Source organism: Pseudophryne corroboree, chromosome 2, assembly GCF_028390025.1.
Source record: "Pseudophryne corroboree isolate aPseCor3 chromosome 2, aPseCor3.hap2, whole genome shotgun sequence".
Classification (NCBI taxonomy): domain Eukaryota; kingdom Metazoa; phylum Chordata; class Amphibia; order Anura; family Myobatrachidae; genus Pseudophryne; species Pseudophryne corroboree.
Window position 1 is genome coordinate 152,750,754 of NC_086445.1, and position 23,985 is coordinate 152,774,738.

The window sequence follows — 23,985 nt, forward strand, 5'->3', positions numbered from 1 at the left end:
GGAGCTGGGGCAGTAGTAGGAGAAATCAAAGTGGACCTACCTCCATTGGTTCAAGAAATCCTGCAGAAAGTTCCTTCCCCAGAACCATCTGCCCCGTAGGATTTCATGTTTACTTGTCACTGTCGCAGCCCCAGAGGTCGTCGGGTTAAGACAGCCCAAGCGAAGATGCAGGGTCCGAGTCTGTAGACATGGAGACCTCCAAGGAACATAAAGCAGAATCGTGATTCTGACCTGTATCAAAGTATCAATTGATCCTGATGCGAAGCATCCTGTAACCTAGAGGACAATTGTTCCCCAACCTACCTGCTCCGGATACGGTAGAACCATGCTGCCGCATATGTCGATGGATCCCTGAGCAAGGTTGCCTCAGGAAAACGGCGGCTTGATGGACCGGCGATACACCGAGGTGTATACCCTAGAGAGGTTCTGATACCATCTCCTGCCATCTGCGGGGAAAAGATAGGAAAACAAACCCTGTTTGATACCTGATATTGTGTATTCGGGTGTCTGTCGGCCGCCTACCGGAGCCTGCCCAGCTCATCCGAAACTGAACCAGTCGCTGTCATTTTCGTCAATGGCGTGGAACCCTGATGGACTTGACGTGTCCTCCTCCTTTACCTGCAGTATCAGATGAACTGCTGTATTATGTACCTGTATATTCTGAGACACTGGTTCAGATCCACAGAAAACAGACATCAGTAATGCATGGAATGTTAGCAAAGTTTCTTTTTGGAAAGGTGTGTTTGGTCCCGCTGTGATTTGATCCTGTGACCTTGGAAACCAAAGTCCAAGGGCTTACCTGATGAGCTATTGTCTGGTTAATAGTGACATTACCTGCATCATTGATCAAACAGGGGTGTGCAGGTGCGTGGAGGGCGAAGCAGATGGCTCCGCCGCATACTTCACACCTAAGAGGGAATTCTTCGACTATCCCAGGAGAGACAAACGAAAGGAGAAAAGGTGGGTTAAATAAACAGAGCCCTACGTAAGGTCTGCACTATAATGTGTAGTGACCGATACGATTAAAATAAACTTTCTGGAGCAGCGGAGACCTGAACCAGCAACGCTGCGCTGTGGGACAGGAGTCTTAGCCCTAGGCTATAGGAGTTCTCCTTAAAGTTTTGTTTGGATTCAAACCCCTGTTCAGATACCCGCTACTAGCGTACTGAGCCGCAGCGCTATTTGTCTGATGCCTTACACGCATTCCACAATTACAAATAGCATTAGTAACTAGTGACAACAAGGAATAATAAAGGGAAGGCAACACCCCGCCCTGTATTTAGTGTACCGCTAATTAAGGTGCACCAGATGTTTCTCTGAGGTTCCGCTGGCTTTTCAAAATGGTGACCAGCCTGTGAGAAAGATGGGGGAAAATGTTATGTGCAAGATGTTGTTATTAGAAAACATTGCGGAAGTAGCCTACAGCACCTGGTATTCCCAGGCGGTCTCCCATCCAAGTACTAACCGGGCCTGACCCTGCTTAGTTTCCGAGATCAGACGAGATCGGGCGTGTTCAGGGTGGTGTGGCCGTAGGCTTTTATCCCCTATATCTGGTATTTTATGGATTTATCTATATACATACCTACACGCACTTAAATATATATATCTATATATATACATGCACAAACATAACTATATATGTATATATACACACACACCGTAGGTAAATAAATACTGCACAGTAGATCCTTTTAATTATTATTGAGCTGAGTCCCAGCTACTGTAATAGAGCAGGTTCCCTGATTTGCAAGTAGGAAAATGCTGGGTAGAGGACTCTACTGCAGGAGGAATGTATCTATATTTCAGCAGCCTGAAGTATCGAAAAGTTACAAATCCCAGAGCTGTTGCCTAGCGACGGGGAGACCTGGGAGCCCGCTGAGTAAAGCGGGTTAACTGTTAATATACCTGGGACTTTATTTGTATTTGTCTCTGAGTATGCAAGATTAGCCCACTGGGCTATAGGAGACACTGCAAATATGAAGCCAGGTCTGTGCAGGGAGGAAATGGCCGCCAGAGTGAAACTCCTCTGGGCTATGCGATAAAATCTATATAGTGGATAACTGGATTAGTGCTGAGCCACTCTGACTATATCACATTCTCCTCAGCACCATGTGCATTAAACTCACTATAACAGTGGCCGGGGAGCGGAGAATGCTGAGCCCGCTGTACAGAGCAGGAGTTAGCTCCGCCCCCCGGCTATGGCGCCTTATTGCAAAACTAAGCGGGAAGCGAGCTGTACCCTCCGCTGGGCCTGCGAGTCACCGCCGGGGAGCGCTGAGCGCTGAGCCCGCTATACAGCGCTAGTAGAGCCCTGTATCTGCTAGCCGCCGCCGGGGAGTGTTGCGCTGAACAGAGCGCGAGTCGCCGCCTGGGAGCAGGGAGCGCTGAGCTCGCTCTACAGAGCGGGACTTAGCTCCGCCCCCTCCGTACAAGGCGCCAAATTTAAACATTGCTTTGCGCTCGAGCGGGATCCCTGTGCCGGCTCTGTGAGTCGCGCTGAGTGGGTGCGGGGGGTGCGGGGAGCTGGGGGAGCAGAGGGTTATCAGAATGACACACACCCGTTTTTCAGTCAGGGTTGTATAAACACATACTCAGCCTCCCCCAATCATCCTGTCTGTTTCTCCATGAGGAGGACAGGTAAGGATACAATAAAGTACATTACAGCCCCAGAGAGCCCTTCTGGAGTGGGTTGTACAACAATAAACAGATTGCTCTAAAAACATACATAGCCACCACAAATAAAGTATACTTCACTCACCACTGTGTTCTTGGTGGATCGGCCCCGACACACGCAGCGGCGTCCAGCCGGAATCTTCTGTGGTGGGGTGGTCCCGACACAAGCCGCACGCAGCGGTGTCCGACCATTTTTGATACTCACCGCTGCCATGCTGCCGGAATCTTCTGCTGGATGGAGTGGCCGCGACACGCGCCGCACGCAGCGGTGTCCGCCAACTCAGGAGAGCTCAGTGTCTCCCTCAGCCGGGGCCCATCCCTAGCCGCACGCAGCTGCGATGGGACCCCGCCGGCAGCTCCCACGGTGCAGACTGGCAGTGGCAGAGCTGCCAGTCTGTGAGTGTGTGTAAGAAAAATAAAATAATAAAGAAAAAAGAAGAAAATTCTTCAGCTAAACCCAAGTGAACCAGCTACCTCGGGCACTTAACTAAGACTGGCTTGGAGGGGAGATAGTAGGGGAGGAGCTAGCCACAGTGTGAGAATTTTTAAAGTGCCAGCTACCAATACCACCTACTATCTCCCCATTGTAACTACACTCCAGTGGCCCCTAGTGGATGAAGGAGAAAGCAACAGTAATAAGTAATGCACGTGTGTCCCTTTACTCTACTGCAGTAGAAACACACGGACTGAATGAGAAACAACTGATGGTGCACCTGATTTTCTTTTCTTTTTTTTTTAAATAAAAATGAGTGTTGCCCACAGTAACCATATTGTAATTTCTGTAGTAATTCATAGTATAAATGCAAATGTCTGTTGGGTTGTTATGGTATACAGCGTTTTCTTTCACAGTTAACTGCTCACTGCCTTACAGAAGTTTATTTTATTGCACATACACGTAAACAGTGCAGGAATGCACAAACAGCAAAGAGCTGCAGAGAATACATGGCTATACCGGATACAGGCACTCTTACAGCAAAATGCTCTTTATTTGTGTTTATGTAGGAGAGAAATTGTGACAATTCATTTTTTTTTATCGTCCCTGGCATCCCAGCATTGACTTACCTGCTCCCAATGGCTGCTACAGACCTCCCTCTAGTGCCTAACCCTAACTTCCCTCCCTGTAGCCTATCCTAATTTCCCTCCCTGCAGCCTATCCTAACTTCCCTTCCTGCAGCCTAACCTAACCTCCCCCGCAGCCTAACCGTAACTACCCTCCCTGCAGCCTAACCTAACCTCCCTCCCTGTAGCCTAACCTAAACCCCCTCCACCCCCCCCCCCCCCCCCCTACCCCCACAGCCTAATCATAACTTCCCTTCATGCAGCATAACCTAATCTCCCCCCGGAGACTAACCTTAACTTCCATCCCTGCAGCCTAACCTAACCTCCCCCCACAGCCTAACCCTAACTTCTTTCCCTGCAGCCTAAACCTAACTTACTTCCAGGGCCGGTTCAAGGGCGCAGAGCGCCCCGGGCAGGAAAGGGGCGTGGCCTAATACAGGCGGCGTGGTGAGTCACGCCCCCTGTACATTGAAAGCGCCGCTTGAATGCTGAGCGGTGCGCGATGACGTCATCGCGCACCGCACAGCAAAAGGTCCTCTCCACGAAGAGAAACTAGACGCTATGCGTCTAGTTTCTCTTCGTGGAGAGGACCTTTTGCTGTGCGGTGCGCGATGACGTCATCGCGCACCGCTCAGCAGTTACTCTCCACGAAGGGAAACTAGACGCATAGCGTCTAGTTCCCTTCACAGGAGGCGCCGAGGACGGGGACGGCAGCGGGCAGCGGAGGCGGACGGGGGACACAGCGGGCAGCAGTGGCGGATCTTGCCACGGTGCGGCGCCCTCCGGATGGCGCCAGCGCCCTCCGGAAGGCGGCGCCCCGGGCAAAAGTCCTGCTTGCCCGTGGCAAGAACCGCCACTGCTTACTTCCCTGCACCCTAACTTCCCTCCCAGCAGCCTAACCCTTACCTCCCCTGCAGCCCAACCCTAGCATCAACATTCTGACAATATCGATAACGTAACTGTGAACACTGTGGTGTCAACATTATGAATGCTGATACTGTCACTGTCGACCTTCTGACTACATCCACTCTACACACAGCAGTGGGCCTTAGTGATTCCTCTGCTCTTCCACCTATCCCACTGCATTGTAAACATATGTCCGATAATAAAGTAATTCGGTCAGTAGTAAGGAAGGGGTGTGGTGAAGATGGAGGTGGTGTTGACCATGTTTAGGACACACTCACACACATATAGATCTTTTATATGAATAACGGAGGACGAGGTGCTTCACATGGGGCGTTTATCCCAGTATGTAGCAGGCACCATGACAGGATACACAAGAAGCTTTCTGTCAACATTCTTAAGTAATCCTAAGAAAGAAGCCGCTGATGTTCTAAAGGCAGAGAAACACGTAACGAGAGCGTCTACCTGTGACAGGGGGATTATAAAACAAAGTTTCCTGCACTGGCAGCGCGAGGACCAGAGGCTATCAATTGGGTGAGACGTCACCTATTAAGAGGACATGTACACTGGTGTGAAGACACACTGGGCTGTGTGAGGGATTAGAGCCTGGCCACGCAGGACTGATAAGGGTTAATATTGCTGGACTGAGATGTTTTAACAGTTGGCGTACAGATGACATTAATGAAGTGTACTAAAATTATTAATCCAAAGCATGCTGAATAATCCAATGCAACTAAACAATGGAGAAATGACCAAGCACTAATTCTTGTTTGCTGGAGAGAATGGCTATGGGGGTAATTCAGACCTGATCGTAGCAGCAAATTTGTTAGCAGTTGGGTAAAACCATGTGCACTGCAGGGCGGGCAGATATAACATGTACAGTACAGGGAGAGTAGATTTGGGTGGGGTGTGTTCAATTGGCAATCTAAATTGCAGTGTAAAAATAAAGCAGCCAGGATTTACTCTGCACAGAAACAAAATAACCCACCAAAATCTAACTCTCTCTGCACATGTTATATCTGCCTCCCCTGCAGTGCACATGGTTTTGCCCAACTGTTAACAAATTTGCAGCGATCAGGTCTGAATTACCCCCTATGTCCGCTTTGCTATACTAACAACCCGATTAAACATATGCGGCTACCGTTAACCCTAAGGAGACGAATATAGATTTTGTATCTATTTTTACAATCACCGGCCGTGTGGATTTGCAATATAAGCATGTTATTTATTGTACTAGGTTAAAAGCCCGTCAAAATGACGGACACCAGGGCTGGATTATATTAGGAGAGCGGGTGCTACTCACACAGAAGCTGCCGGGTTAAAGAAAGTACTGCTGCTGGGAGCCGGGGCTCTGTTATTCTGAGTGTGTGAGTGTCAGTGTGTGTGTGTGTGTGTGTGTGTGTGTGTGTGTGTGTGTGTGTGTGTGTGTGTGTGTGATTAATCTTTTATAAATATACAGTAGATGCTGTATATCTGTAATGGGCAGGCTATAATGATGTTGCACTATTTACACCAGTACTGGCATGTGTAAGCTCACCAGTCCCCGCACAGCTCCCAGCCAGTCTGGCGGGTAGAAGACACCAGTAGCCACTAGCGGCTGGCTGGACAGGTCTGGGCATGGCCTTTCCGGGGTTTTGGAGGGGCGAGCACAGGATCCTGCCCCTCCGTTGGTGCGCACTATATATAAAGCAGCTGAGTCGGTTATCTGGCTCCTCCTCACCTGCATCATCTGCTGCCCCAGCACCGGCCCCTCCTCCTCCCAGTCACTGCACTGCTCACATGACACAGGGTCTCACCTCTTCATGGCAGACTGATTCCACCTCCCCCCCTAGCCGGTAAGTGGCCACATGTGTCCCGGATGCTTCCGCTCTGAGCACTGCAGAACCGTCTGGTTGTTCCTGCATCCGTTTCCTGGTTATTGCTGCTACTTGTTGCAGAGTCCCAGAATGGCAAGTAACCTGGGGTTGCAGCATAGTATACGGAGGTAGGGGGTGCAGAGTATGCTGTATATGGCGGGAGCAGTATATGGAGGACAGCGTGCCATGTATATAGGGGGCACTATATGGAAGGGTCTGGGGGTACAGTGTGTATACATGGGCAGTATATTGTGGGGGGGTGCAGAATATGGAAGAGAATGGGGGTGAAGTGTATATAGGGGCAGTATATGGTGTGGGGTGACGTGTACATAGGCAGTGTGTGAGTGTGTGTGACAGAGGTGACTATATTAAAAAAAAAAATCTGCATCTCTCTCTCCACTGTCTCTATCTGCTCCTACCACTCCACTCTCTCCCCTATCTATTCTAACCCCTCCCGCTCTCTCTCCCCCATGTCTTATCGGCCCCTACCTCACTCTCCACCCCCCAGTCCCTATCTGCCCCCACCCCCACTCTCTTTCTCCGTGTGCAGCAAGTGTGAAACAGTCAGGTCAGTAGTATTAATATTACCAGCAGCAGGTTAGAAGGCTGTAACATCTCCCTGCAGTTTCACTGTGTCAGCTAACAGAGGGTGAGGAGCAGACTTGGCTTTTAATATATAGAATATGTATGTAATAAATGTTTTTGTACTTATATCCTGAATTGAACAACGCTTCATATATTTCTTACCGGTTTATATCTTTCTGTGGAGGTTCAGACACCTCCAGGTGAAGCTGCAGTTCCTACTTAGGATATTAATGTAACTGCAGGATTTTCGTTGTCAGCACAAAGGAGCTATTGTCATTTTAATCCTACTTTAGAACTTCAGTGTTAGAGTGCCAAAAACATTCATGCTGGGTCACAGTGAAATTTCTTGGGCCCCGGAACTAAAAAGGAGGCATCACCATATGTGGAGGCATGGTCAAACCGCTCATAAAACTATTCAATTAGTGTATACAACGAAGTGGGAGGTTAGAGAAACCCGCTCCACATCCATCGCTTACCTGGGCCCCCCAAACAAGTCTGGGCATGGATAATTAATATCCCCTCTCGTCGCCCCTTTATCTGGATCAAGTGCAGAGAATCCTTATAGAGGAAGAGCAAAGACAAGCCATATAAACAAGTGTCTATGAACTGTTCAGCATTCACATGAACACTGGTTTACCTACAAGGATCACAGATCCCTGTTCTGAAACATGACCAAGCTGTGCTTACTGGATGTAGAAACGCCATCTATGGCAAAAAACTCCACAAACATAAAAAGTGGCCACATATTATAGAGGGGGAGACTCAAATAGTAAAAAGAATAGAGTGCAGCACTGGGTAACGCTTACCTGCATTGTTGGACGCAGAAGAACATGCCTTGTCTGATATGTTGGTGACTTTAAATTGCCAGACTGCCGGTAGTCACGTACTTCAGCAATTACACACCCACAATGGAAGATATTTACCTGCACATTAAAGAGTTAAACAAAAAGATGGAGTGTCCAAGGCTGAATATAAACACCTAGAACGTTTTCATTAATATTTATGTTGCTAAACGTGTTCAATGTACACATATATTTTAATTATTAAATTGTCTGCGTTGAGATATTTATGAAATGTTCTACACACATACTTTTCTTTGATTTTTCCAGACGTTCTAAAATAATCCCAAAGGAAATACAATTCCTGGTGAATACAGGGTCTCTAACCTGCGATTTTTCCAGAAGATCTACTAAAATTGGTGGCAATTCCTCTGCGTCTATATATTCCAGCAACTCCCCTTCATCATAAGGCAGCCGGATGGTTTCAGAATCTGAGTGAAATAAGATATTATCGTTTTATCACACATGGTAATGTATCTACAGTATTACTGTATTTGACTGCACTGTGTATGTCGTATGTGAATACCTGGCTGATGCTTTGGAAACCGGAAACAAATTCCTAGTATGCTCTGGTATACCTGGCCAATAAAGTTGATTCTGATTTCAAAAACACTGATTTATCATAGCTCAAAAGTTTTTTCCCTTCGTCCTCTCTGAACTAATATCCCAATAAAATTAGTTTTTTCCTTCAAAGCATTTCAAACATAACATATAACGGGAACTTCCTGTTTAGCAAAGTGCAATCAGTTGTCTGTGATATCAGGCATCAGTAGGCTTCCTGTATGTACCTCCATAAACAGGAAGACTGGTGTGCAGAAGACATTTTCTTCCCGCCACTGTCACAATATTATCTGCCAGTAATCGCTTACTGAAAAGTTTACACATCTACAAATATTTCTGGTTAAAAAAAAAAAAAAAGAGAAAAACTACACTGAGGGGGTAATTCTGAGTTAATCGCAGCAGGAACTTTGTTAGCAATTGGGCAAAACCATGGCCCTCATTCCGAGTTGTTCGCTCGGTAAAAATCTTCGCATCGCAGCGATTTTCCGCTTAATGCGCATGCGCAATGTCCGCACTGCGACTGCGCCAAGTAAATTTGCTATGCACTTAGGAATTTTACTCACGGCATTTTCATCGTTCTGGCGATCGTAATGTGATTGACAGGAAATGGGTGTTACTGGGCGGAAACAGGCCGTTTTAGGGGCGTGTGGATAAAAACGCTACCGTTTCCGGAAAAAACGCGGGAGTGGCTGGAGAAACGGAGGAGTGTCTGGGCGAACGCTGGGTGTGTTTGTGACGTCAAACCAGGAACGACAAGCACTGAAATGATCGCAGATGCCGAGTAAGTCTGGAGCTACTCAGAAACTGCTACGAGGTGTGTAATCGCAATATTGCGAATACATCGTTCGCATTTTTAAGATGCTAAGATTCACTCCCAGTAGGCGGCGGCTTAGCATGAGCAAATCTGCTAAAATCCGCTTGCGAGCGAACAACTCGGAATGAGGGCCCATGTGCACTGCAGCGGAGGCAGATATAACATGTGCAGAGAGAGTTAGATTTGGGTGGTTATTTTGTTTCTGTGCAGGGTAAATACTGGCTGCTTTATTTTTACACTGCAATTTAGATTTCAGATTGAACACACCCCACCCAAATCTAACTCTCTCTGCACATGTTACATCTGCCCCCCCCTGCAGTGCACATGGCTTTGCCCAATTGCTAACAAAGTTCCTGCTGCGATCAACTCAGAATTACCCCGAGTGTAATAAATTAACTAAAAATGATATTTATACAGTATACGTATAAACTCCTGTAAATAAGGTGCATATGAATAGTCTGTACTGACATAAAACACTCCAGTGTTGAATAGGAGAACTTGTGTTATACAAGGAATTATATACCAGCATTAAAAACTGCAGGTATAGGACGTCACCTGGGATTTCTATGACCTGTATAAAGGCCTACTGCCTTGTGCTTTTATATGGACACAGACATCCTGTATGACTCCATATAACTGGGTATGGAGTACATCTTTATATCATAATGTATAATATGGTATTTCTTTAAATTGGGATGTATTTTTGGATCCCACCGGTCAGGATCCCGACAGCGGAATCCTGACGCTCACAATGCCTACTGATCCCGAAGGGGAGCATTAGGGTTAGGGTTCGTTTTAGGGTTAGGCACCTAGAGAGAGGAAATGGTTAGGGTTAGGCTGCGGGAGGGGTGGGTTAGGGCTAGGGTACAGTTAATTTTAGGGTTGGGCACTAGGGGGAGGAAATGGTTAGGGTTAGGCTGCGGGAGGGGTGGGTTAGGGCTAGGGCTACAGTTAATTTTAGGGTTGGGCACTAGGGGGAGGAAATGGTTAGGGTTAGGCTGCGGGAGGGGTGGGTTAGGGCTAGGGCTACAGTTAATTTTAGGGTTGGGCACTAGGGGGAGGAAATGGTTAGGGTTAGGCTGCGAGAGAGGTGGGTTAGGGCTAGGGTACAGTTAATTTTAGGGTTGGGTACTAGGGGGAGGAAATGGTTAGGGTTAGGCTGCGAGAGAGGTGGGTTAGGGCTAGGGTACAGTTAATTTTAGGGTTGGGTACTAGGGGGAGGAAATGGTTAGGGTTAGGCTGTGGGAGGGGTGGGTTAAGGTTAGGGCTAGGGTTAGAATACTCACCAGTATTCATCAGCATTCTGACCATCAGGATTCCGCTGTTGGGATTCTGACTGCTGATATTTCATACCCAACCCCTTTAAATACATACATCTTTAAGAGAATGAGAATGTAACAGCACCTGATCCGTTCTTGCCCCGAAGCATCAGCGAGTAGCCCTCATTCCCAGGATACAGGTTCACCACTAAGCATGACAGAGACTCCTGCAGTACCAGCTTCTCCAAAAGATTCACATTTCGCCTTAATTTCTGTTACATAAGAACATAAAGCAGGAAAATGATTCAGTGCTATACAGGTAACGTACCAAGGAAGAAACTTCAGAATTGTGCATGACACATTTTTCATTTTATAACTACATATTGTTAAGTTTGCATTGTGTAACGGGAAGTTCTGGTTGGGATCCCGGCAGTCAGAATACAGACGCCGGAATACCAACACCAGCATCCAGAATAGGGTTACCAGCCAGGCCCCCGGAATCCCAAACGAGCATCCACCGGCCAACCAGAAAGGTAAGCCGCACGTGAGGGGGAGGGTAGGTCTAGGCACCCCCAGGGAGGGTTAGGGTTAGGCTGTGGTGGTGGGAGGGTTAGGGGGCCATTGGGGGAAGGTAAGTATACTTGCTTCCCCTGTCGGGATTCTGCTCATTAGGATGCTACGGTCGGTATTCTGACCGCCGGCATCCCATCCGCCGGCATTTCAATCCCAACCCATCTGCAGTATATAATATGCAAGAAAGTCCAAAATGAACCAAGTTGTCAGCCAGGAAACAGGCTGCAGGTGACTCAAGATTTATTTAGCAAAGCTGTGCTTCCTTTTTAGAATATTTAATGGCATGTTGGACTAGCGACTAATGGCGACAGTGACCACCAGAAATGAGGTTCTGCAATATTTCCTGACACCGCTACTTCTCTTCTGTGCACTAAATCGGTGGTGAATCTCCCATTAGGCACGTGGCACTTAGATGCTTGTATTGGTACTCTACCATATGCCATCTTAAATGGAGCGTAAATGGGTAGGACATGCACTTACTGCCCCTGGAAGCTGTCCTACTTAGTAAATATGTCTACATAATTAAAAATAAAAAACATTCATAGTTAGCTAATTTAATAGAATAATAATAAAGCCACTATCATGAAATGAGGGCTTACATCCAATCAATAAAAGAAATCTGCAATTGTCAGTGATCCGGTATAATATATACCGGCAGTCAGTATACCGACAGTGGCATCCTGTCTGACAGAATCCAAGCAGAGAGTCCGCTCGCCACGCTTCGGGCCTGGTGGCTCAATACGCTCCCAACAGGTTTTACTCCCGCTCCCACACAGTGCCACTTCCTTATTTATTTATAACCTGTACTTTCTTGTTCTGTACATTATCTATTACTGCAAACACACATTTCTTTTATAAATGCCAATGCATCAGCCAGTCATAAGGAGTATAAATGTGCCCCTCCCATACAAAACACCCCCCACTGAGAAGTGGTAGCATCACATTAGATGAATAACAAATGCATCATAGTGGTCACTCTAGCATCTGGCAGCTAATCAGCAAGGAGGGAATATTTTAAGTTTGAAGGGCAAAATTTCAGATGTAGAGAATATGGATTTGAGGGGTTTATACAGGCGCTTCCTCTGAGTTTAAGCCAGACGTGAATGACACTAGGCCTCCCAAATTGAAGCCTTAGTAATATATGTAAATAGTAGGAGTTCACCCTCCTACGATTCACAAAATTTCAGATGTGATTTATCGATACAGCAGCTGTAGCGATACATCACGTATAAAATTTTGTGGTTAAAAATTAAAATATGCCCTCCTCACTGATTAGCTGCAGGGTGCCCTCCTCACTGATTAGCTGCAGGGTGCCCTCCTCACTGATTAGCTGCAGGGTGCCCTCCTCACTGATTAGCTGCAGGGTGCCCTCCTCACTGATTAGCTGCAGGGTGCCCTCCTCACTGATTAGCTGCAGGGTGCCCTCCTCACTGATTAGCTGCAGGGTGCTAGAGTGAACACTAACAATGGAAAAAAAAAACTATGTAAGTATTTACAAAGCCTACAGTATCTCAGGGTAAGTTCCCAAATATATATGTGTTACTTAATGTGCCTTTTTTACTTTATTAAAAATGAATAATGTAATGTTATTTTTAGAACACTGCGTGCATTTTTAACATGTTAAGCAAAAATATATATATGAATCTAAAAAACAAACTTGCAGAGTTCAACTGATCTTTTCTTTAAACATTACAGTGTGACAGTGCCATAAAGCAGCTGAAATAATTAGTCAGGGACCCCCCGTGTCTCTCTGGAGCCATGAAATCATTGCAAGTCTACATGTCCTGCTAATGTGTTCCACATGTATTCCAATGTGAACACACCAGAGGTACCTGGGAGCAAATAAAATACAGGCCTACAAAACTGAAATAAATAAATACTGGGAAGCAGCGGGGGGGGGGGGGGGGTGGGGGGGGGGGGGGGGAGACGGCTTCCAGTCACAAAATGAATGTACCAGCACCAGCTGAAGGCTAACTTGACACCGAGAGCAAATGAAATCATATTTAATGGCAGGGTGATAGAGCATCGCAAATTCAGAACATCAATGTTTCCGTTTTAATGAAGACAAAGGTATTGGTTCTAAAAAGAGCTTTCATGAAGATATAAACAGACACCATTACAGGACAACCAAACACTGTTTCCAATAGTAAAATTGTTACGTATTCTACTTTAAAAACTTTTTGAGTCCAGTGTCCCCAAACCCACTCTTGCCATAGAGAACTGCTGCATTACAAAACCTAGGTGTGAATAATAACCGGCAATTGTACCTTAACTTCCGGTTCCTTTTCACATTCTTCTATATACAGGTCATAGAGCTTGTGGAACACAGATTTTCTGGAACAGAAAGACATGCAAGAGACATTATGTCAGCAATATCTTGTATACTAATCAGGAGCACTAATTATACACATTTTGGAATTCAAACTATATATTTTTATTTAGCTATAAACACAATCACAGACTTAAAAGTTGCCTTCGATAAGCCCGCTACTATTAACATTGATTTATATATAGCAGGGATTTTCACTGGTGAAAACAGGAGACAATGTGACCGTTTGGCCCCCTGTACAGTAGCTACTTGCTAATACATATCTATTGGCATTCAGCTGCATTTGATTTCTTGCAAATGTAATTACATTCCCAGAAAGAGTGTAGCTACTTGCTAATACATATCTATTGGCATTCAGCTGCATTTGATTTCTTGCAAATGTAATTACATTCCCAGAAAGAGTAACTAAAAGCAGCAATAAAAAATGGGAAACATGAGAAGTGGTAGGTATGAGGAGAACAAAGAGGATGTTAGCCTGAGAACCTTGTGGACCAAGCTGTGCTTATAAAGAGAGCTCCAAGATACAAGCAGCACTAGTGCAGATACATATTCCCGGAATGGCCACAGTATTGCATGTGAAGCCACTGGTCACTGTAGGAAAACACCAAGTACATTACAGGCTTATAAAATAGCAAAGCAAGGGTTTATTTATAATTACCGGCCTCCGGATGTATGCTTGCGTTTTGGGGGTCTTTGTCTGGCACTCTCAATGATATACTAGAAAACAGAAAAAGCAGCACTAGAATGAACCTTATTACTGTACTTCAGGTTTCAGAGTTTATTTAGATTTACATTTTTAGTTTAACTTTGTTATCATATGGATATAATGGATATAATGAAAGGGTTAAGGGGTATATGCAATTGCGGTCGAATTCCCGAAAATGTCGAAAAACGGGACATTTTCGCCAAAAAAAAAAAAATAAAAAAAATAAAAATCGACAATGCAATTCAGTACTTTCCGTCAAAAAAAACGGACTTTCCAAATTCGACTTTTTGAAATTCGACATTTGTCAAATTCGACATTTCTGCAATGGTACAAATGCGGCAATTCGCCAAAAGTATATTCAATTGAAGTTTGGAAATTCGACAACAGTGCTTTTAGACAGTAAATTTGTCATTTTCAATCCGCCACACTTTGGTGGCGGAATCTAATGAAAAAAAATTTAACATGTTTTTTTTTGTGGTTTTTTTTTTTTGGTAATAGCATATCTATTTATATTAGAAGGGATTAGGTACTTGGTTTGTCTATTTTGGAGGCACAAGTATTATTTATATATTTTTAAAAATATTATTTTATTTTTTTTATTTTAATTTTTTTAAATGGAATGGTAAAAATCCCCAAAAAATTGCGTGGGGTCCCCCCTCCTAAGCATAACCAGCCTCGGGCTCTTCGAGCCGGTCCTGGTTCTAAAAATCCGGGGGGGGGGAAATGACAGGGGATCCCCCGTATTTTTAAAACCAGCACCGGGCTCTGCGCCTGGTGCAAAAAATACGGGGGACAAAAAGAGTAGGGGTCCCCCGTATTTTTTACACCAGCATCGGGCTCCACTAGCTGGACAGATAATGCCACAGCCGGGGGTCACTTTTATACAGCGCCCTGCGGCCGTGGCATTAAATATCCAACTAGTCACCCCTGGCCGGGGTTCGGGTACACCCGAACCAGGCGGACTGAAAGGGGTCCCATGTTTACACATGGGACCCCTTTCCCCAAATGCAGAGACCCCCCCGTGACTGCTGTCAAAGAAAGGTCTCTTAAGCCAATCAGGAAGCGCTACTTCGTGGCACTCTCCTGATTGGCTGTATGCGCGTCTGCTGTCAGACAGCGCATCGCACAGCTCCCTCCATTAGTTTCAATGGTGGGAACGTTGCGGTCAGCGGTGGGGTTACCCGCGGTCAGCCGACCTCACCGCTGACGCAAAGTTCCCACCATTGAATATAATGGAGAGGCTTTGCGATGCGCTGTCTGACAGCTCAGACGCGCATACAGCCAATCAGCAGAGTGCCGGGACGTTGCGCTCGCTGATTGGCTGAAGAGACCTTTCTGTGACAGCAGTCACGGGGGGGTCTCTGCATTCGGGGAAAGGGGTCCCATGTGTAAACATGGGACCCCTTTCAGTCCGTTTGGTTCGGGTGTTCGTTTTTTTTTTTTGCCAAGTACGTGGATTATAATCTGGACACTGGGCTGAGGTGAGTATAATTTTATTCACAGGTACACGTGGATTCTACTTGGACAAGTGGACAGAGGTCGGCGTGTGAACATAGGTAAGTATGTGTGTGTCGACATGTGTGAAATAAAGTTTTACTATCACGGTGTGCGTGTCCTGTTTTTATTTGGGTATTTTTTTTCCAGTAGAACTACAGGTACCAGCGGGCCCGTTTTTCTCCCGCATGCTGGTACTTGTGGTTCTTCAAGTACCAGCTTGCGGGGGAGGCTTGCTGGGACTTGTAGTACTACTGGAAAAAACAATATTCTTTAAATTTTCTCAAGGCTATCAGCCCCCCATCCGCAGCCCTTGGATGGGGGGGGACAGCCTCGGGCTTCACCCCTGGTCCTTGGGTGGCTGGGGGGGGGACCCCTTGATTGAAGGGGTCCCCACTCCCCCAGGGTACCCCGGCCAGGGCTGACTAGTTGGATATTTAATGCAACGGCCGCAGGGCGCTGTATAAATACGGGGGACCCCTACTCTTTTTGTCCCCCGTATTTTTTGCACCAGCACCAGGCGCAGAGCCCGGTGCTGGTTTTAAAAATACGGGGGATCCCCTGTCAGTTTTTTCCCCGGATTTTTAGAACCAGGACCGGCTCGAAGAGCCCGAGGCTGGTTATGCTTTGGAGGGGGGACCCCACGCAATTTTTCTTCGGGTTTTTTACCGTTTTTTCCGTTTTTTTAAAAATCGGATCAAAATCCGTCAAATCGGCCGTTTTTCGACAGCGGGACTGTCGAATCCGTTTTTTATTGAATATGTTGAATTCCGGCACCCACTTGCCGGAATTCGACGGTCGAATTGTGTCGAATTAAAAAACGGCCGAAAAATTGCCGCGATTCGCCGCTAATTGCATATACCCCTAAATGTTTTACTATTCCTCTGTAAAGGTGATTATCAAGTAAGCGAGTGATAATCAATACAATTCCCTAGCAATAGACAATGGATCTGTATTTTCCAGTGCTGACCAAAATGTTTGACATAACCAGGATCAGTGTGATTGGGTGTAATGCTGGGTACAAACCTATCCGATGAATCGGTCATTCGGCCAATCCGCTGACCTTCAGTATACAATGCGCACCAATTGTCCGCCCGATGTGTAGTGCCTGACTTCACAACTGGGAGAACATGTAAAGGTGCCCAGTTGAGATTTCAGTCCTCACAGCCCCTGCAGCAAGTTCCAACAGTCCATATACACAGCAAGATGGCCTGATATATCGGCCATCGGGTGTGCTGTAGGGCCGCCGCGATATGTCTGTGAACGACTTTGTTCACAGACATAGAGGGGGTACAAACCAGCCGACAGGCTCACAATACACTGGCCGTTCGCTTGAACAACCGATAAATCGGCCAGTGTGTACCCATTTTAATCTTCCCTGAGCTTTCTCTGCTCCCCTGGTTCACCACAATGTTCTATACAGTGATAGTACAACATAATACACCTTGTAGTGCACTGCAATATTATAGCACAATGCATCATACTAAACCAGGAGAGCACAGGGAGCCCAGGACCCAGGAACTGCCTAATGGAAGTGTAAGCAGATGTTGGCCTGCAGTCTCTGAAGTTCCAGGTATTGTGGACTGTGCAGAAACATCCTAAGAATGTGAGATCTTGTAGGTAAATGAGTGCACTGCTTCCCATTTACTCTCTGTATGCCTGGGGGCGCTTTCAAAACACGTGTGCTACTGACTAAGTGTGGTATGACCCCATAAGTGTGGTAAACCTGTTCCCTGTATGCTCAGCAGAGTTCTGAAGATGTATATACTAATGCCTATTCCTGACACATTATGGAGGCATGTACAACACTGCCTAATCTGCGACACAATGTCTGGATTACAATGGAAGATATGTGCTACTGTCTATTTTGTGACTGTATTTCATGTAGTACTTCTCATCGGCAAATGGAGGGTGAGCTTCCAGCTGTCCGAAAAAACCCCTTCCCCACAGCCTGGCCAGCGGCCACTACATGTGAGAATTCAGGGTGGAATGGAGAGAATTAAGGGCAAAATGGAGCTGCTGCACATGCCCAGTGGCAGCAGATTTTCCTACCAAGTCTGCCGAGTGTGTGTCTATGGATCTGAGTGCCCAGAATCTGGTACGTGGCTTGCCGTGATCATTGGGCCTGCATATGACTGACTGTATTACATAAACTGCACTTTGTTCGGGGCAGACTATAGCTTGTTACATGCTAATCATGCCAACAATCACTCTAAAATCACACACATTTGGAAACCCCATTCCAGAAATCCTGCATTTGCCCCTGGTTCTGAAGAAGTGAGCATGACTCCCCGCAACTGTATGAAGACGATGCTTAACTATCAACGATGAAGATGTGCAGTCACAATGGGGGCCAGGATATGAGCGGGCATCCACAGCCGCTGCCCCCCTTAGCTGTATGATCCTCTGTTATGGGGGAGAAGTGGTATCAGTGCACAGTATGCGCACTGATACTGCTTCTCCCCCATGTATGACTTTCAGACACCTACAGCTATCGATTTCATAAAAAATGAAGAAAGTTACTGCTTACCTCAGCCCGATCCAGTGCCACCTCTAATGTCTGTTGCTGGAAGAAAGAATTCACTTTTCAGGATTTCCAGGGTTTCCTACTTGCCTTTCACAAAGTGAAAACAGTGGCAGGGTATAAAGGCTAAAAGCTCAGGATACTCACCATCGTGGCCGAAGCTGGTCTGCCCAAGAAAGAGAAGAGCGGGTCACTGTATGTGTGGGACCATGTTGATCTGTAGTGGTTAAAGTGCTGCAAAAAAAACAAGTAAACCATTACCAAGAGAGATTCAAGAACACAGGGGGAAACAAAATCTTAGCAGTTATAACATTTCCTTCTGTTTCAGGTCTATGGTAAGAGACATGGGAAAAAGTTGTACAAGCAGCCATTTACTCACATAGATACATAGTAATTGGGTTGTCCACCATTAGGGGGGATTCAATTGCCTGAATTGATTTCCCGGAGCTATCCAATTAGCTCCGAAGTCAGAATGCAGTTATCAAGGATTTTTCTTGGAGGCCCACAAAAATGTGTGTATCTAATGTAAATATAAACCCCTTTTTAAGGTGAATGTGCAAATCGCTTTATACTGCAGAATTTCTACTAGCTTCTATTCAAGGCGTTAGTTGCCGGTAAGGTTTAGCTTGCCTAAAAGGTAACACCACAAAGCGCTCGCCCAGCTATCGGTATGCCAGCGGTCGGGATTCCGGCGCAGGTATGCTGGCCGCCGGGAGCCCGACCGCTGGCATCACATACTACACCCCAATCAACATAGCATATCCCAATTTTAATTTATTTGCTTAACAAAGGCATACATTACTACCACACAAAAAGTCAGCATGGTACTCTGTTTCATAGTGGAGAAAAAAAAATCATGAAGTTGACGTTCAACATAATTAACACAAGAAATCATGAAATTTTAAAATGTAAACATAACTTGAGTCCCTGACTTATTTAATGTCACGGAATACATAGTAAAACAATCAAGAAAACAAAGAAACCCACAGCATACTGGCAGGACCTGAAAAATATAGAGGGAAAGCCCTTCCTGAACAAATCGTTCATCAGGTACACCAGTTTTACGAAGATGATGAACATTCTCGGATGTGCCCTGGAAAGAAAGTCTGTTTCTGAAAAAGTTCCATTAGCAAAAAGAATTCCCAAACAGAAAAGGCTTCTCCTAGTAAACTTGAAAGAGCCTTATCTTGCTTTCAAATACCGCTTTCCAAACATTCAAGTTGGATTGTCTAAGGTTTGTTCCTTATGACCTACATGGTGTGTTAGTTAGCGTTGCTGCAAGCGGTATGCATTCTGTGGGGTATATTCAATTGAAGTCGAAAGCTGCCGTCTGTCGAAAAGACAGCAGTTTTCGACTTTTTAAGGTCGAATCGTGATTCGACCTATTCAATATAACCCCAAATTTTTCGAAAAGTCGATGAACTCGACTTGTCGAAAAGCACGTGGATCGGCGGAATAGCTGCCGATCCACGTGCTTGTGTCGAAAACGGCCTTTTCGACCATCTCCGTTCGACTTTAAAAAAAAAAAAAAAAAATCGAGAGAGATGGGGAGAGCAGCGCCAGGGAGGCGGGGAGAGCCGAGGCGGGGACGGGGAGAGCAGCGCTGGAGGATGTCACAGCCGCCGCTCACAGCAGCGTCCACCCTGCTCCAGCAAGCGAAACCTCGTGCAGTCTGGGCCACGCTGGAGCTATGAGAAGCAGGATTCCGCTTTCCTGCTTGAACTTCCGAATTACCCTGGGCACGAGTGACACCGGAGGGAACACGTACGGCAGCCAAAACCTACACGGCACCGCCAGCGCATCCACGAATGCTGCTTGAGGATCCCTTGTCCTTGCTCTGAAGACCGGAACCTTGTGGTTGTGTCGAGACGCCATCAGATCCACGTCTGGAAGGCCCCACTTTTCCACTAGGAGTTGAAACACTTCTGGATAGAGGCTCCACTCTCCGGCGTGTACGTCCCGACGACTGAGAAAGTCCGCTTCCCAATTCAGGACTCCCGGAATGAATATTGCAGATGTGGCCGGTAGATGGCGTTCCGCCCATTGCAGAATCCGTGAGACTTCCTTCATTGCCAAACTGCTTCGAGTGCCGCCTTGATGATTTATGTAAGCCACTGTGGTGGCGTTGTCCGACTGTACTTGAACAGGACGGTTCTGAATTAAATGCTGGGCCAGGCTCAACGAGTTGAAGACCGCCCGCAATTCCAGAATGTTGATCGAGAGGAGAGACTCCTCCTTGGTCCACCGACCCTGAAGGGAGTGTTGCTCCAGCACCGCGCCCCAACCCCTTAGACTGGCATCTGTCGTCAACAGGACCCAGTCGGATATCCAGAAGGGACGGCCCCTGCACAATCGTTGGTCCTGGAGCCACCAGTGCAGCGACAGACGGACCTCCGGAGTCAATGAGATCACGTGAGACCTGATCTGGTGAGGCAGGCCATCCCACTTAGCCAGAATCAGCCTCTGGAGGGGGCGAGAATGGAATTGAGCATACTCCACCATGTCGAATGCTGACACCATGAGGCCCAGCACCTGCATCGCCGAATGTATCGACACTTGCGGACGAGAAAGTAAGCAACGAATCCTGTCCTGAAGCTTCAGGACTTTCTCCTGAGACAAGAACAACCACTGGTTGTGAGTGTCTAATAGCGCTCCCAGGTGCACCATGCTCTGAGCAGGGACCAGGGAGGATTTCTTCCAGTTGATGAGCCACCCGTGGGCTTGCAGAAACCGGACAGTCATATCCAGATGACGCAGGAGAAGTTCTGGGTAATCTGCCAGGATCAACAAGTCGTCCAGATACGGTAGGATCCTGACCCCTTGACGGCGGAGTACCACTGTCATCACCGCCATAACTTTGGTAAAGACTCACGGAGCCGTAGTTAAACCAAAAGGTAAAACCCGAAACTGGTAATGGAGGATGCCAATCGCAAACCTCAGGTATTGCTGATGCGACACTGCTATAGGAATATGCAGGTAATCATCCTGTATATCCAGGGAGACCATATAATGCCCAGGTTCCAAGGCCAGAACTATAGAGAGAAGGGTTTCCATACGGAACTTGGAGACTTTCACAAACTTGTTCAATGCCTTGAGGTTGAGAATGGGCCGGGAGGACCCATTCGGTTTCGGGACTAGAAACAGCGGAGAATAGTACCCCCGGCCTCTCTGAGCAAGAGGCACCTGTACTACCACTCCTATGTCCAGGAGGGTCTGTACCACCGAATGTAGAGTTTTTGCCTTTGTCTGGTCCAAAGGGACGTCTGTCAGGCAAAATCGATGAGGGGGGACGGTCTTTGAAGGCTATGGCGTAACCCCGAGTGACGACTTCCCGTACCCAGGCATCTGAGGTGGTCTTCAACCATTCCTGGGTATATCCTAGAAGCCGGTCCCCCAGGGGGAGGCCCGCCCTGTCATGCGGCAAGCTTATCAGTCTTGGAAGCTGGCTGATGGGCAGCCCAGGCTCTCTTGGGCTTTGGCTTACCAGGTTTGAAAGTGCGGGCCTGCTTGTGGTACGCCTGACCTTTTGCTTTACCTGAAGGACTAAAGGAAGTACCTTTAGCCTTCGACACAGAAGGAGCGGTACTTGGCAGACAGGCAGGTTTGGCAGTAGCCAAGTCAGCCACTATCTTATTTAAGTCCTCCCCAAACAGAATATCTCCCTTGAAAGGGAGTACCTCCAGGCTTTTTCTAGAGTCCAGATCCACAGACCAGGATCTCAGCCACAATATCCAGCGAGCTAGGACTGACATAGTAAAGGCCTTGGCTGCTAGAACACCGGCATCAGAAGCCGCCTCTTTAATATAGTGAGAAGCTGTGACAATATATGACAAGCATTGTCTAGCATGGTCAGAAGAGATTTCAGCTTCCAACTCTAGGGCCCATGCTTCAATAGCCTCTGCAGCCCATGTAGCTGCAATAGTGGGCCTTTGTGCAGCACCCGTGAGGGTGTAAATCGCTTTCAGACAACCCTCCACACGTTTATCCGTAGGCTCTTTTAGAGACGTGACGGTAGTGACAGGTAGAGCTGAGGAAACCACCATCCTAGCCACATGTGAGTCCACTGGAGGAGGCGTTTCCCAATTTTTAGATAGCTCTGGCACGAGGGGATAGCGAGCCAGCATCTTCTTTCGAGGCACAAACTTCTTCCCTGGGTTTCCCCAGGATTCCTGACGTATATCCACTAGGTGGTCTGAATGAGGTAAAACTTGTTTAACCACCTTCTGACGCTTGAACCTATCTGGTTTCTTAGGAGGGACGGATGGGCTCGGGATCATCCGTAATCTGTAGAATCAACTTAATAGCCTCCAAAAGATCAGGAACATCCACATGTGAACTACCCTCCCCATCAGCAGTATCTGTGTCAGAATTTGTGGGGTCAGTGTAAGCGCCGTCTTCATCAGACGAGGTGTCAGTGACAGCAGTGGATTGTGAGGAGGTAAGAGCTCGCTTAGAGGTCCCCTTGGTATTAGGCGAGCGAGGGTCAGACTTTTTAGTAGTCAAGGACTGGTTCAATTTCTTCAATTGAGCAGACAAGTTATCTGCCCACGGCGGGTTAGCCGCGGGGACCACATACGGTTGAACAGGCATAGGAGGTCCCATAGGGGGCGTTAGTTTAGTAACTAGCGTATTTAGAAGTGTGGAGAAAGTAGCCCACGGCGGGTCATTATGGACCCCCGTTGCCACAGTTCCACTGGGGGGCAAGGAGCCCCCAGAACCAGAGCCCGCAGCTGCTATATTCTCCTCATAGGGATCTGTGGCGTCAGCAACACCGGTAGTGTGTTCAGCCCCAGAACCATTATCTTCAGAAGCAGACATGATATAACTTGCAGTATGAGGTTAACACAGTACAATTATCAGCAGCACTATACCTCTAAACCCAAACCCCTGCGCAGTGTAGTTAGCACTAGCAGAGATAAAGGAGAGATATGGTGACTACATCACAGAGAAAAAATAAGAATTTACTCACCGGTAATTCTATTTCTCGTAGTCCGTAGTGGATGCTGGGGACTCCGTAAGGACCATGGGGAATAGACGGGCTCCGCAGGAGACTGGGCACTCTAAAGAAAGATTCAGTACTATCTGGTGTGCACTGGCTCCTCCCTCTATGCCCCTCCTCCAGACCTCAGTTAAGGAAACTGTGCCCGGAAGAGCTGACATTACAGGGAAAGGATTTTGGAATCCAGGGTAAGACTCATACCAGCCACACCAATCACACTGTACAACTTGTGATAAAGTTACCCAGTTAACAGTATGAACAACAACTGAGCATCAACTATATACACGTATTGCAGAAAGTCCGCACTTGGGACGGGCGCCCAGCATCCACTACGGACTACGAGAAATAGAATTACCGGTGAGTAAATTCTTATTTTCTCTAACGTCCTAGTAGATGCTGGGGACTCCGTAAGGACCATGGGGATTATACCAAAGCTCCCAAACGGGCGGGAGAGTGCGGATGACTCTGCAGCACCGAATGGGCAAACACAAGGTCCTCCTCAGCCAGGGTATCAAACCTGTAGAATTTTGCAAAAGTGTTTGAACCCGACCAAGTAGCAGCTCGGCAAAGCTGTAATGCCGAGACCCCTCGGGCAGCCGCCCAAGAAGAGCCTACTTTCCTTGTGGAATGGGCTTTCACCGATTTCGGCTGCGGCAATCCGGCCGCAGAATGAGCCTGCTGAATCGTGTTACAGATCCAGCGAGCAATAGTTTGCTTTGAAGAAGGAGCACCCAGCTTGTTGGATGCATACAGGATAAACAGCGAGTCAGTCTTCCTGACTCCAGCCGTTCTGGTTACATAAATCTTCAAA

General features: G+C 47.0%; 1 protein-coding gene and 1 non-coding gene across 6 annotated transcripts in view; both read right to left on the reverse strand.

Moving 5' to 3' along the window:
- SUPT20H (SPT20 homolog, SAGA complex component) overlaps positions 1–23,985 on the reverse strand; it is a 179,133-nt gene that overhangs the window by 138,817 nt on the left and 16,331 nt on the right. For 4 of the 5 annotated variants that reach the window (XM_063951849.1, XM_063951847.1, XM_063951848.1 and 1 more), the window contains exons 2-8: positions 18,323–18,409; positions 18,182–18,217; positions 14,110–14,168; positions 13,390–13,456; positions 10,695–10,821; positions 8,243–8,346; positions 7,883–7,999 (exon numbers count right to left, since the gene is read on the reverse strand). In XM_063951849.1, coding sequence (XP_063807919.1) covers positions 7,883–7,999; positions 8,243–8,346; positions 10,695–10,821; positions 13,390–13,456; positions 14,110–14,168; positions 18,182–18,217; positions 18,323–18,325 — 513 coding nt within the window. In that variant the 5' untranslated portion in view covers positions 18,326–18,409. The remainder of the gene's footprint in view (positions 1–7,882; positions 8,000–8,242; positions 8,347–10,694; positions 10,822–13,389; positions 13,457–14,109; positions 14,169–18,181; positions 18,218–18,322; positions 18,410–23,985) is intronic. The other variant, XM_063951846.1, reaches the window with a different exon arrangement.
- On the reverse strand, positions 1,417–1,535 carry LOC135051524 (5S ribosomal RNA). The gene has a single exon (XR_010242209.1). It is a non-coding gene; the product is annotated as a 5S ribosomal RNA (ribosomal RNA).